Raw genomic sequence first — 15732 nt, forward strand, 5'->3', positions numbered from 1 at the left:
GTGTAATAAGGGTCACAACCAGTGATGCAATAATTATTATATGTTGCACCATATATGTGAGATATAAAAATAGTTTGAGCATGACTGATTTGATTAGGGAGCGCTTTTGATGTAGTCACAAAGTTTTTATAGTCTTGCTAACATTTCACTGTAAAATTCTAATGGAAAAACCCCCAAGCATGTAATAGATGCCTTATGAATAGCTGAAACCCGGTGATTAATATGATTGGCCAATTTTGAGTTCAAGCTGTCTTATACAGCAAATTAATAGCTTTAAATTAAGTAAATATGAAGTGCATTGAAGCGCATGAAGGAAGTTGTTCATGGTAATACAAAATGTGACCCTAATCTAGCACCATATAACCTCATAAATCAAAACCTCACTGGTAAAATATTTTCATATCTGAAACACTTCATTCTCATATAACTGCCCCAATTATTAAACATGTTGTCTGTCTTTTGAAATCAATTATCTGCTAATAATCTTTAGATAAAGGAAAAGAAATACCACTCAATAATTATATGTGTGCTATCTCAAAGTAACTGAATTCACCTTGGTCTCAGAGACAAGAAGTTCACACACAAATCCTTACAAGAACTTCCAGATGTTGAGCATTTGTGAGTGAAAAATCTCTAAACGTATCAGAAAGGAATGCAATGACTTTGTCTTCTCTGCTTTTTTGTGATGGTGTGTGCAGTTATTTCAGAGGGGAAAAAAGGTTGTCGTGGATAACAATTAATTATTAATTATGTAAATAATTATATAAATGTAAATTGTTAAGATAATAACTCAATATGTAAATAACTATTATTAGAAAAAAATCTTGCAAACATTTAATATACGTTTTAATTCTATATTTATTACATTTCTTTAATTCAAAATAAAAATAAAAACTCTTAATAAAAACTGAGCTAGATGCTTTTCAGTATGAAAGAGATATCTTTTAGATCAACCAAGGAACAGGAACTTTATTTAAAAATTAAAAGTAAGCTCAAATATACAGACCACGCCACATGCAGATGGAAGGCTGGAAGATTTCCAGAACAAGTCTGGAGAGATTAAGTGCGATTATGTGAGTAATTCTTTAGAGCACACTGCCCTCTTGAGGCTGGTGAAATGAGTACAGGTTTAGAGCATGTGAGATAGCTAGAGCTGCAGTCTAACTCCACAAACTGTCACAACCCTAAGCTACAACACCCCAGATTAAAAACCATTTTTAAAGTTTAGAACATACAGAACAGGGATTTTTCAACTTTACTTTACGATTATCTATAATTGCCTGGGAATAAATTAGACTCAGTGATTCTCAGCCCTTTGTGTGTCTATCCTATCCGACCAGCAGAGGGCACCCTCGATGTGGTTTTAAACCATTAAGGGTCTAGTGTAGAGTAAAGTGAAGTGAACAACAGCAAAGTTTTGATTGATTGATCTACAAAAGCTGTTCTCAAACCGGGGTCCGAGTACATCCAGGGTTCCATGAAACATAGCCAGAGAGTTTTTCTTATTTTGTTACAGTGGCGACAATCCAATCCTGCTATTAACAAAGTTATGCTCTTATTTAGATATTACACTAAAAAACAATGTCACAATGTCAACATTGACCTAATGTGTTCTCTTGGTGGAAAAATCAGGAATGAAAAACTTTTTTTGCTCCAATAAATATCAAAAAAAAAAAAAAAAAAAAACATTGTACACATTTTAATAATGAACCCAATAGCTAATCGAACAGTTGGATTATGTTCATAAAATAAATGTGTGCAGAAGGTAATTTATTTTACAGTTAAAGGAATATCTGGCTACAAAAAGTTTGAGAATCCATGGTCTATAACATACCCAGAAAAAAACTGTTTACCCCCAATTTTTTCATGCTCTAGCAAACCCAGGCTATGCATGTTGAAGGGAAGTGTTTCCTTTTTAAAAGCATAGACTTGTAAACATTGAAAACATGACTGACCCATTTTATAACACCTTCAATGTGTGCATGAAGAGGATACACGTCGGCCTGCTGGTGACTGTGTTGGTCTCATGTTACTCTGAAGGTGTATGTAGGCACACATATGGGTACTCTGATGTGTCCCAGGGTAGATTATATGTTGGTATTTTTTACTATAATGAACAATTAGTAATTAGTAATGTATTAGTAAAATCACAGCATATTATATTATCCCTTTTAAACTCTCCTAGCTGTGCCAGTTAATTATGGTGACAAGGTATACTGCCACCTCACCTGAATGCAACTGTTCAGATAAAATGGAAGCCTACAGCCAAATAATTATTTTAAAAATAGAATCAAACACATTAATAGAATCACCATAATGTATGTAGTATATAAACATTAATTAGTAACTCTTAACTGTTAAATAATTGTTCACTAATTTATACAAACGTATTTCTCTTATTATTTGTGTTGAGTGAAGCTTACCACTGTGATCCAACTAACCTATTAAATATTCAAATCAAGTCACATATTTTCATATGCTCATATTTCTTCCAATGTCAGTCTATATGTAAGGGACCTACATGAAAAAAACCTTGTTTCTTATACAATTATATAACATTATAATACATATAATAATTATATATATATATATATATATATATATATATATATATATATATATATATATATATATATAATTATTATATACTCTTAAAAATAAAAGAACCTTTTGCTCCAGGATTATTTAACAATCTTCCACACAATAAACTGAATAAGCATTTTCTACCATATGAATCCTTCCACATAATGACTGTGAGATTTATTTATTTATTTATTGTGGCACTGACAAAAATGGTTAGAGATTCATCAGTCAAAAGGTTTTGTTTAAGAAACCAAAAGTGGTTCTTCTGTGGCATTAGAATCATTTCTGGCACTTTTATTTTTAAGAGCAGAGAGTACATTTAAAATTAAACACTATAGCTTCAGCGTTTAAAATATTTTAAATTAGTTTTGTTCTATTTTTTTATGATTCTGGGGGAGCCACTTGTTCAGAACAAAAGCTCTAGCCTAGTAACCTCTTGCGTATAGACAAGTATTAATAAAAGAGTCTCTTCATCTATGATTGTATTATACAGACTACAGAATGAATCAACACTAAACAGTAACAATTATTCAATAGTCTGTGTAACTATATAAAGTTAGGTTTCTAGGCACATGAAATGATTAATTCTACATATTGAACACATGTCTACAAGCTAAAACAAGACAGTTTTGTGTGATTTCTTTTACTGTTTTATATTATTGCTGACCTAATAATCTATTGGCTTGTATGTGCTTCCTTGTCCCCTGTGATTTCCTGAGCTGTGCACTGAACTCCAGTGAAAAGTGAAATCACAGTGTGTAGAATTAAGTCATGTACACAGGCAGCTGGTCCTCAGAGCTGCAACCGATAAAAGAGTTAACAAGTCGTTAAATCTTCCAACTAGTTGGCGACACGCTCGACCCGGTGTCCCTGCACGAGTGCGGAGTGTAAAAGAGCCCGGGTTCCCACCAGGCCGGAACTAACTGTGAAGTGTGACCTGTTCAGAGTGTGAAGGTGTGAAGGATGCCGCCAGTGAGAAGCTGGTCAGAGACACAGAAAGAGGCACCAACACGCTTTACACCTCTTTCACTCGGAGATCTTTAACAAATAACGCGCACATTCGAAAGGCGAGAAAGTGGCATGGGTACTATGCAGATGGAACGTTCCCATATCCACAGGTCTCCTTAAATTACAGCTAGTTATGAATGAACACACGCACTCTACACGTTTATAGACGACACATAATTATTATGAGGAATGACAATGTGTCATTATAATGAATATAATTATTATTATTATTATTATTATTATTATTATGCCTTATTTATAGGATGGTAATTTGCTCATCTGTGTGATGTACTTCAAAGTGAGATGGCCTACTATTTTTTCATAGTTCTTTTTTTTTTCTAGTACATACCATTAGTTAATCTCAGTAAGTTTGTGTTGCAAACTTGCTCTGTTGCACTCAGAAACAGAAGTGTCCCTTCCTGCACGATCTGCAGTATTGAGGTGATGCGGAAATCAGGCGCTAGGGGAATGTGCGCAGTGGGTTGGCGGCCTTATTGGCCCCTCATTTGAATGCAAATCCAGAGGGTTTGAAGTCTTGGCTGACGTCAGGAAGGCCTTGTTATACGTACATCAGTGACCACCACCTTGTCAACAGAGTCACAACATGTTTGATTGAAGCACGTCAAGGACTACATCGCATGACCAGCTTGGAAATCTTTTTGTTTCTGGACTACCACATTTCAGAAGAAACCTCTAATTCTGGCCCTCTAATTCACTTGAAGCCATATCTAGCATGATGCATTGCTAGTATGTCGTCTTAAAAACAGGTTTTGGGTCCTTTTTTTTCTTGTGAATCATGTATGTTGGATACCTTTTGGATAAAGGCGAAGGAAACATGTATCACCACCAAGGACCTGTACGGCGATCTGGTATCAACCTCCCGCCACAGAATTTCGTCTCCACGCCACAGTACTCTGATTTTGGTGGATACCATCATATGGCCAGCATGGACACACACTCTCAGGCCGCAGGACCGTGGGCCGCTCCGTACGGAGGTCCGAGGGAGGACTGGGGCGCCTACAGCCTTCCGCCTCCCAATACTATAGCAACTCCCATGAGCAACTCATCACCGGGACAAGTCTCCTATTGCTCGCCTGATTACAACTCTATGCATAACCCGGGGTCGGCTGTGCTGCCCCCGCCACCCGACAACATTCCCGTGGCCCAAATGTCCCCGGATAAAGAACGGCGCAACTCTTACCAGTGGATGAGCAAAACAGTCCAGTCCTCTTCAACCGGTAGGTTTAGCATTAAGCATTAAGTCTAAATTAACGTCTTAATCTAGTTCATCTATGTTATTAATATCATAGTGTACACCCATAACACGTGCCACTGGTGCGCATCCTGAGATAATGACTGAATAATAATCCATGATGCCATGCCTGAGCACTCAGATTCAGATTCAAAGTGCAATCCTTCAGTATCATTACCACAGTCAATTATTCGCCTAGTTAAATGTTTAACTCAATCTTTTTCCCTGCATCAATTAAAAAAAAAATCTTAAAAAATCAGTTAAAGTATAATGGGTCTTAACAACAGAAATAAACTAAATGCATTTTTGCCAGCTTTACTGAAAATGACCCAGAAGGCTGAAGTTTATAAGGTGATATTAATAATTGTTAATGAGTTTATACATTAAGATGAGGTCTGTGTGGAAATGTTTAAAACTCATGCTTTAAACAAGCTTTTTAACAAGCTTTTAAGCAAGAGTATATTTCGGCTGTGTTATTTTTACCCATGAAAGTTTTGAAGAAGCAGATGGAGGTTACTTGTGGCAGGTGAAGGTGTTGGGATCTGGCGCCAGCACCACTTGTAATGCTAATGGCTCCACTCCTGTAAACTAGATGTGAGATCCACGTTTTTTCCCCTGATATCTCGTCTCAAGTTTTGTGGGTTATCTGTCATATTCAGGCGGCGGCTCCTTTCAACACATTTTTACTTTGATATGCAACAACACGTCTTTCGCTGTCCCTTGTCTTCAAGGGTTGTATTGCCGGAAAAGAGTGGCGAATTTCACAGCAAATAAAAGTCATCAGTCTCCAGCACATGATAAAACAGCAAAACACTCTCAAACGTATAGAATTATATACAACCAACAAATATACTAGGATATGCCAACATAATGTCAACATTTGATGATGGTCTGGCATTGGATTTACACATGATTAAACTATGATATTAAGTCTAGAAAGTTTCTAATTTCCAATGATTTTATCCAACCGTGTCAGGGTCTTATTTATTTATTTATTTATTTATTTATTTTGGAGTTAATATAGGTCATATGTTTTGTCACAGACTGGAATTAATAAACCAATTAAACTACTGTCTCCTTCATACGTGAAAAAGACATAATTTTATGACACACATGACAGTTTTTTTTTCCCCCGAATATGAAAAGCAATTGGTTGGTAAATCAAACTAGAGTAGCTGGATCTTGGCTGTATGCCAAGCATCCTCGGCTGAATCTCCTCTGTAACGCCTCTTAACACATCAGTGGCGTTTAGGTCATAGCTATGCGACTCTTTGTTCTGCAGTTTGTTCAAAACTTGTCATCAGAGGAGATCACAATCTCAGTTTACAAATTTTAATAGCTACAGGTAAATATGATGTCTTTTTGCAAGCGCAGGCCTGGTGTTTTTATGATACTGGACGTTTCCAGACAAAATGATTTGTAAGAGAGTCCATCATTTTACATTTCACTGTCTACAGACAATGCTTTGTTGCCTTCATTTGTGACTTACAGTGGGATTAGTTTCAGCAAACTTTTTAACATATGCTTCTGATTATTATGCATTCTGTAATTTCAGTATTTACTACAGGGTTGGTTTATAATGTAGGCCTATTGTTATTATTTTTTTTTATTTATTGTTACATTCCTGCATCTGTTTAGGAAAAACGAGAACAAAGGAGAAATATCGAGTGGTCTACACGGATCACCAGCGGTTGGAGCTGGAGAAGGAGTTTCACTTTAATCGTTATATTACCATAAGAAGAAAATCGGAGCTGGCGGTGAATCTGGGCCTCTCAGAGAGACAGGTACGACCTGCAGTCCAATCTCAGCTCATCATTTCTATACAAACCATTAAGGCTGCTGTAAGATTGTAAAAGATGGAAATGTAAAGTTTTTTTTTTTTTTTGTTCAGGTAAAAATTTGGTTTCAGAACCGCCGTGCTAAGGAGAGGAAGCTGATTAAGAAGAAGCTGGGCCAGTCAGACGGCAGCAGCGGCTCTGTGCACAGTGACCCGGGCTCGGTCAGTCCTCTGCCCGTCCCCGGCTCGCTCAGTCCCTCGGATGTGCACGGCTCCGTTTACCCGCCTCCAGGATTGAACGCCTTACCGTCCATAAGAAACATTCAGCAAGTTACGGTCACCCAGTAAACTCGAACTTGGAGCATCTTACTCCAAAACATCTGACTTAAAACTGAGCACTCCGACCCGCTGCAAGGACACGACACACAGCGCTCAACGGGATTCACGCGCTCCAGACCACACGCCCCGGAGCGCGAGCTCGTGGATTATAGGAACAGAGGAATGGAGGTTTTATTGCAACCAAAGGCTGGAGGCTCTTCAAATATTGTTTTAATAGAATAGTTTTTTTAAAATTAAGGAAAAAAAAACGCACGACAAAAATGTTCGTCTGGTACAAAAAAGCTAAATATTCTATAGTTTTGTTTGTGTTTGATCGATTAAGATATAAATATCATTTTCTGTATGTGGTGAGTGTATGAGTTTTTGTAAATAAAGTATCTCAGGTAGAGGCCTACAGTGTTTCTACAGACGTATGCTGATCTTCAAACTGTAGGCCTATTTTCAGTATTTTCACATGCGTGGACGAGTTCTGCTACTTTTCAGCGTTTCTTTACATCAGCACCTTTCCGTTCACATGCGTGAATGCAGATTTCGGATTTATGGGTAGAACGTTTGAGTGTAAATAACGTTCCAAATGTAAATAAACGTTTTGAAAAACATCACGGAATCATGTCATTATATCCACAAGAATACCCAAAACACGCATATTTAAATGTCAACATGTAGACCTGTTTGTCATCTAAGCTCAGTTTGTGTGGATGAACGCATTAAACAGAGCAGCCACTGCTTATAACCTATAGACCTCGAGTATTTTCATTTCATTCACAATCCAAGTCCTAAAAAAAAAAAAAGCAAAAACTTGGACCCACTGAGGTCATTTTAGTGCAAAGTGTAAACATCCTAATAAAGATATGAACATATGCAATTGTCCCAAAATTAGCCCCAAAATCAGAAAGGAAAAAACGATGTGTACTATTCATCAGGACAAAATGCGATTATATAATAGAAAAACAGGCTGCACAAAATTTCATACAGGCTGTAGCAAAGATGAATGTGATTATCCTTTGTGATAAGCTTGCCCATTTTGCTCCTATTTCCAGGCCGTGATGTGCTGTGTAGCCTGTGATGTAGGCTATTATAAAGATTATTGTTTCATAGTTAATTATAGGAGTATGACTAAATAATCTACACGTGGTTTAGAGTTTCAGGGGGAATTAGGTTAGATACTAGACTATTAGCTATTTGACTCATCCTTTTAGGATTACTTTAAAAATAGTACAAGGGTTTTACAACGTTTTTTTTTCGCAGGGACTCCTTTATTTAAAAAAAATGAATAAGAATAATAAATAAAATAATGGCTTATTAATGGATTCAGGATTCTGGACCCCACACGAACCATGGGTCTATTAGACAGGCTAGTAGTAAGCGTATCACTTAAATTACATAAATGTGTATCCGAACTATTTGAATTAGCCTATAATCCTGTTACATAATTGTGTAGCAAGGTTAAAAGGCTCTTTTGACCTTACCATTTGTTCTTTCCATTAATTAAATTCAGTTGTTCATGCTGAATGGTGGTGCACTATGACCAGGCCCTCTTTGGGGCAGCACGCTTTCCCGCCTCTGACACTCGCACTTTAAGCCCCGCCCTTCAGCGGGCGCGCGCTTTACGTAGCTCCGACGTCACTCGCGCAGTGTCAGAAACGTCATGAGCGTCTTACTGCCCAACATGGCGGACTTTGATACCATTTATGAGTTAGAAGAAGAAGACGAGCGAATAGTGAGTGAAGAGCACCTCGCCAGATACTGCCCTGAACCTGTGATAATGCGAGGGGCCGGCCACATCACTGTGTAAGCAAACGAGCGCCGCAGAGCCGCCGCTTTATGCCGCTGTGTTAGTCCTGCTGTGGTTAGCCGCCACGCTAGCGTTCAGTGTGTGCGTTTTTTTCTTGCTTGCATGATGGTAGTTCTCAAAATACACGCAGGCCAACCCTCTCACACACCCTTCCATTTCAGCGACACTGATTTTGGAAGACAGAAGAACGCTCCTTTACGTCTTTTGAGGCACTCAGTCTTTTATTGATAGCCATATACACACATGTCCTGTCATCTGTAGCCTGCATGGCTTATTTGTTTATCGTGGATGTCTACCGTAGACATCAGTACTATCACGTGCATAAAGTACTTAACTTCTTTCCCCCCAAAATTTTTCATCTTCGCTAATATGTAAATTGGGCACTACGGTTTGTTAAAAACATAAACAGTTCCGCACACACTCGCTTATGATCTTAACTCCTTATCTACAACGTACTGCTCTGTGCCTTATCCTTCACTTACTTCCGCGACAAATGTGAAATCGCTCTTTGTTGTGTATATAGTGCACTACATATGGTGCAAAAGCCATATTATATCATCTCCGACGTAGTGTACTAATGTAGGGAGTAGGGAGCCAGTTGAGATTCAGCCCAGTTGAGTAGCCAAACCGGCAGTAATTTAGATCCTAATAAACATAATATTGATAATATGTGTAATAATGATCGTTTTAATTTGCAACAACATTATAGAAAGCTAATGCAGTATATTGCACTGTGTCGTAGCTCCCAGATAATTTTCAAATATGACACCTTTCATCTGTTACAAATGACAGATCTTGTACTTACAAAATGCATTATCTGAACATTGGTGCAGATTGTTCTGCACTAATATTACCTTTACAATCACTTATTCCTTGGTTTAATTATTTTTGCATCGCAAAACTGTATTTTTCGTATTGACAGCGTATTAAAATTATATGGAATCTTGCTTTACATGTAATTTCTGTATTTATAGGTTTGGACTTAGCAACAAATTTGACACAGAATTCCCATCTGTTCTTACAGGAAAGGTAATGGTGCCTAAACAATTCGAATGTTCAAATGTATATAGCATGTGGCTATTTCTATAGTGCATTTAAAAAAAAAATCTCCCAGGAATCTTGAGTCCAGTACTGGAGTATTTCAGTAAGTGCACCATAGTGCAACTAACGCAAGCTGAATGCACTAAAGTGGGCTTCTGTCAATGAGTAAGCTGTCTAAGGGCCTGGCAGCCTGGGATCCCAGTGTTGGGAAGACACAGCTCCAGGTGACAAAATAATGAAATAAAGACTGTGCCGTGCACAAGAAAGAAAAGCTTCCTGGGTCGGATACGGAAACAAAAAAGGTTGCAGGGGGAAGAGCAGGCTGAGGGAAGTGCAGGGCAATAAAATGTATCTCCAGTATTGTGACCTAGGGTGACATGTGATGGATGAGGTCAGGATTATGATGACTGAAGGGTGCAGATCAGGCCTGTGGGGCTTTATTCCGAGCTCTTTCACTGTTTGCAAAGAGACCTTTGCATCCTGTCATAAAAGATTACGACCCCGGTTTTATGGTGTACATACCCAGTGAGGAATGAGCAGCCATTCATGTTGTTTGGACGGTACAGCCACAGGCCGTGGACTTATCTCCTTTTTTTGTCCCCCCTTTGCCTTGAAAGTCCTGGAACTTGGTTGGCAAGTTAGAAGCATGCAATTATGAAATCTCATCTGCTTTTTAAAGACCACATCTGCTAAAGATTTGCACGGGATCTTTTTAAATTTTCCAATTTGTGGAATCTTTGTGACAAATTGAGGCAAAATTAATGCCATTGTTATATTCTGTGTACGTGCACATTTGTATATGTTCTGTTTTTTGTATGTGTCACTTGTGTTTAGCACACTGTTTAGTTCTGTTAGCAGTTGGTGCATTAGTAAAAGGCAGCATGTTGATGATCAAAATAATCATAACTTGTCTCTCTCTTTTTTGGCCAGTATTTAATTACCTCTGCTTTTTTCAGGTCGCTCCAGAGGAGTTCAAGACAAGCATCAACCGGGTGAATGCTTGCCTGAAGAAGAACCTACCAGTCAATGTGAAATGGCTACTGTGCGGCTGCTTGTGCTGTTGCTGTACTGTGGGCTGCAGTCTGTGGCCTGTCATATGCCTCAACAAGAGGGTGAGACCCTCCTCTGTTGTTACCGGTCTATCTGTAAATCAGCCATCTCTCTTTTACTGCATTTAGCACTCTAATAATATTGTCTTTAGTGCTGAAGCCAAAATAACAAGGTGTTTAATTAGCGACATGGCGTACAACTGATACGTTAAACCAGGTTAGCTGAAAGATGTGCTATGAAAAGTTTGAGAATCCACACCAGGTTATTGACCATAACATGCAGCTTATGAGCTGGTTAAATAGGGGCCTCAGTCCATAAATGTCTCTAAAGTCCTAATGCGGGTGTTTTATTGGTATTTGCTAAGCACCTGTTTGAAGGTTTTGAGGGGGTGATTGCTGGCACGTTTAACCCCTGTGTGTTTCTCTGTTTGACAGACACGAAGATCCATTCAGAAATTGTTAGAATGGGAAAACAACCGATTATATCACAAGGTAAGCAAATTTCACCTCGGTACCACTAGAGCAATAAAGGAAAGTGCCCAGTAGTTTTCAGTGCCTCAGTAAATGAAGTGTTTAGATGTTGTTAATGGTTGTAAATCTAGCTGCTAAACTGTGAAAATGCCCATGTCCTTCGCAGCTATTTTTGGCTGGGCTATTGATAGATTGCAGAGGCTGACCAGACTGTGCAGAGGTCAGCAGTAAAAATGGCTTGTGTCTCACGCCAGAGGCTGACAGACACTACAGCCAGTATAGTGAGGAAACTCCTCAGAGCACTAACTGCTGTTTGACCCGAGTGAACCCACATGTGTAAAGCCTGTCTGCATGTCTGGAGTGTTTGCGTGGACTGGGAACTCATAGAGCATTCACTAACTCCAGTGCTTTATAATTCTCATCAGCTGGGACTACACTGGAAACTCAGCAGAAGAAAATGTGAGAGTAATAACATGATGGAATATGTAAGTACTTAGCAGTTACAGATGTTAATGCCTGTGTGTACCTTAATAATTTACATTTGGTAGCAGTAATTGAAAGGACATCACTAACATTCTAACATTCTCTTTTATCCTCAAAACTAACTACAAATTAGTTTATTCTAAGTGCATTTGGCTAGGTTACTGGGTCTCATTTATCAATCCTTTAGTAAATGAATTGTGCGTAAATGTTTTCATTGGCCAAATTTAAAATTCCTGCCAGAATTACTAAAGTTTCAGTAAAATTGATTTTCTACGTTCTCCTGTGTAAATGTTTATTAACGGATGTCACCCATAAATTACCAAGCACATTCATGGCACAACTGATTTACATTTAGTTACGGTCAAAAAAAACCCATAAAAGGCAAAACTCACAAAGAGCTGGACCTGACAAAATGACAACTAAATGGTGAAAGAGTGCCTCATAAGCATGTTGTGTGCTAAATCTTCCAGTAATGCAGCTCAGTCATTGCATCACGTCGGCCACCATGGGAACTCTTCCTCCTTTTATAGGGTGCCGTTACTTTTGTCCTAATGGACTAATTTATTAATTTATGTTAGGATATGTTTTAAGTCATTAATATGAAATGACTGAGTTTCATAAAATGTGTAATTGAAATAAATAAGCACTTTAAACTTGTTAGTATAATCTGTATACAAAATTGCAGTAACATTCATCAGTTATACAGTTTGAAGCCCATCATTTCATATTAGTGAGGATCTTCATGAATACCACATAAATGCTCCTGTGAATGATTTAAGGATAAATTCGTTTGTATCCAACTTGATAAAAGATGCTTATTGTTAGTAAATGAATCTTTGAATGGTCTGGAGTAAATTAGCTCCTTAATATTAATATTTCCTTTCCTCCTCCAGGTGATTCTTATAGAATTCCTACCCAAATATCCTATATTCCGACCAGACTAAGAGCACTGCAGAGGGATGCTGGTGAATGGCTCTCACTCCGCTCCTTACTTAGTGCCTTGTATATAAAGTTGGATTGAGGGTCTTCACAGGTGTCTCTGTGTGACCCTTTTTTCCTCCCAGTACCTTGTACAGTAGAGTTCGCAACACTGTCACTTTGCTTTAGAGCAGATTTTGCACATTTCCAGATGTAGTAGAAACGCTCCTGTGTTGCACCCAGATGTTTTCGTTACATAAAATAATAAAACAATACTGTTTAAAAGTGCATTTACCCCACTAGCCATCCATACTTCCCACCTTCTACATGTAATATTGTTGATAAAATCAAGGCACCTCAAGGTGTGTATTTGCCTTATGATAAAAGTAAATGGAAGTGTATGTGTGGGGTGCAGAGCAAATCCTGCACATTTGCTGATGTAGTTGGTCTAAAGCAAAATGAAAAGGGTTCTTTTACGCTATTGGAATGGGCAGGGAATTTAAAGTAACTAAAATGTCAGCATGATTTTTTTTTCCGTCTGCACTTTGATGATCGTCCTCTAAACAGGGGCAAGTTAAAGAAACAGACCATTGAATATAATTTTGGACGTAATGTACAGCCTAGTACTTCATGTTTACATAATGTAATTTAGCTGGCGATTAGTTTTCTGCCAATCTGTTATTGTAACATAGTTTTGTTTATAAACTGCATCTCTGTAACTTTCCAGTCTATATGGACCCGTTTACCTAGAAAGCCATAAAACGTATGTACAACATGCCAGTCAAAGTGAGGGCTGAAAATTGCACTTGAGCACACAAGGACATCAGGCTTTCAGTTGATAGTCCCTGAGGTGTTTTTTTTTTTTTTTTTAATGTCGTGTGTACTGAAAGCATAAGATTGGACTATTAAAGATGATTTTGCCAATCAAGATTTATTAAGAATATTAAATGTCATTCATTTCAAAGTGAATTTCACCTTGTATGTATGTAGAAACATTGTTTTGTAGTCTCTTTCCTCTTGCTTTTTTATGTTTCAGCTTTGAATCTCATATTGCTGTTTTTGGTGAAGTCCATGTGCTGTTATACAGATGCAGAAATGTGGACTTTCACACTCCATTTTCATGCGTATCCTGATTCTCTTTTGTTAAACCTCCCTTGTCGTTCTTCATTTTTCTAACATGTCAGCCTGGTGGATTAGAGTGCCTCTTGAATTGAGCAGAATGTTTGGAGAGATCTGTATTAAGACACCTAAACTTTGCCTAATTATTTGGAGAGAGACAAATCTTTGTGTTCTACTGCAGAGCGCCTCTCAGCGTCCTACTACAGAGTTCCTGTAAATGTTTCTCTTTATTTCTGTGGAAAGCATAAATAAATTGTTGATTATAACGTTTTTGACAATTGTCATCCTTGCATAGTGTCATTTCAGTTTGCAGTTACTAGCTGCATATGAATTTCTTTAATATTAACATAATTTTGCTTGATCGAATTAAGTATAAAATCAATACCAAAGGCAGATAATTTGATGCAGTGTTGATTTCAAGTCTTTATACAGTGTATTGTTAAAATAATAATAACAAAAAAGCATGTATTCAAACGCAGCTTTCATTTAGGGTTATGTTTCCTACTGCCCATGATGTTACTGAAAAAACTCAAATCTTGAAACAGACACTGAAATAGGTTCATGGTGCCTCATCTCCTGAGAAATAAGTATAAACGTGAATGCAGAAGGGTGGTGTGGTTGAATCTGGTCCCACTTTAAAGAAATACGTTAAAAGGGACAATGTAAATGCTCACCATAATCCTACTTTCCATACTACTTGAATAGTGTATTATTACCAATGTGCAAGTAGGAGATTATGTTGGGCTGTGATACTATGCTTAGTTTCCCAATTTACAGTTTTCAGATTAAATGGTGCTACGTTAATTGTTGTAGCAGTGAGTAAGTGAAGCATAAAAGGACCTACTAAAAACCACTATTAAAACTACTTTAAAACCAAAGAGAGAAAATGTATATGGATGTACAAATACTGATTAGTGTACATGGATTAGTCATTGGAGTTCAGTGAAATGTGGATTTTAAGTAGAGATAAAGGTGTAGAAGACAAGCTCAGCTGAGTATATATTCACATTCTCACAGCTGCAAGGTTCAGCACACACCACTTCATTGTTTCACCTCAGTGCATTTTAGGAATGGTGGATAGATTTGTGATTAAAGTTGCCCTGCATAAACACAGTATTGCAGTGAGCAATGTCAACTCTTAAACTGGAGTATCAGGCAGCCTGAAGAGGGCAGGCTAAGTCATATTCAGGGCAGGGTTATTGGGCTAAAGTGTACCACAAATCAGTTTTATTCTACTTTCTTTAGAATGCTATTTTTATATAGTACAAACCACACGTGGTAGCATCAAGAATATACTGTTATTTCTGTAACCTAAGCTTTACATATTTTACTATGAACATACATTGCACACAAAAAATAGGTCTCTAGTGCTTCATGTGAAGGAAATGGGGTCTCCACTTTCACCATGTATCCGTATCTGCCATGATCTGCAGATAGACTACTTGAGAATTTTACTCACCTGCTTTTTTTTCCCCCATAAGTTCTGTTCTGTTTACCATACACTCCACTACATTCCCTGTTGATATTTTGCATGGTTAAACATAATTCCATGTAAAACATAAACACTGTATTCCTCATAGAGTCAGCAGTGGGGAGGATAAGACCTACCACCTAAATAAGTTGTGTGCGTCTACAACTGTACTATAAATACAATTGTGGTTTGTGTGCGTGTGTATATATGTCTTTTTTTTTTTTTTTTTTTTTAATTTCAGTCACATAGATTTCACAGAAAAGTCCTCTTAACACATTAAAAGGCCCAGGAAGAGTTTCTAAACATAGTCACTATGCATAAATGTTCAGAATATAAACAGGGAAGAAAGGCAATGCTCTTCTCAGATTTAAGATACTTTTTCCATCAAAAGCAAGTAACTGGTGGCTGAGGATTACTAGCTGTCTA

General features: G+C 37.7%; 2 protein-coding genes across 3 annotated transcripts; both read left to right on the forward strand.

Moving 5' to 3' along the window:
- The first annotated feature begins 4101 nt into the window (after positions 1-4101).
- cdx4 (caudal type homeobox 4) lies at positions 4102-7558 on the forward strand. Its single transcript, XM_026917312.3, has 3 exons — positions 4102-4829; positions 6482-6627; positions 6735-7558. The coding sequence occupies exons 1-3, from the start codon at positions 4388-4390 to the stop codon at positions 6966-6968; spliced, it is 822 nt and encodes a 273-aa protein (XP_026773113.1). The 5' UTR covers positions 4102-4387; the 3' UTR covers positions 6969-7558.
- A 1003-nt stretch (positions 7559-8561) lies between these two features.
- Positions 8562-13857, forward strand: chic1 (cysteine-rich hydrophobic domain 1). Of its 2 annotated transcripts, XM_026917313.3 has the most exons (6): positions 8569-8750; positions 9729-9783; positions 10752-10907; positions 11280-11336; positions 11741-11800; positions 12692-13857. In XM_026917313.3, exons 1-6 carry the CDS (start codon positions 8608-8610, stop codon positions 12740-12742), a joined length of 522 nt encoding a protein of 173 aa, XP_026773114.1. In that variant the 5' UTR covers positions 8569-8607; the 3' UTR covers positions 12743-13857. The 2 variants fall into 2 exon arrangements, with proteins under 2 accessions (XP_034162092.1, XP_026773114.1); XM_034306201.2 differs by lacking the exons at positions 11741-11800; positions 12692-13857 and adding an exon at positions 11482-11734 and having other exon boundaries at positions 8562-8750.
- The last annotated feature ends 1875 nt before the right edge of the window (positions 13858-15732 follow it).

The sequence above is a fragment of the Pangasianodon hypophthalmus genome, chromosome 7 (assembly GCF_027358585.1).
Source record: "Pangasianodon hypophthalmus isolate fPanHyp1 chromosome 7, fPanHyp1.pri, whole genome shotgun sequence".
Taxonomy (NCBI): Eukaryota; Metazoa; Chordata; class Actinopteri; order Siluriformes; family Pangasiidae; genus Pangasianodon; species Pangasianodon hypophthalmus.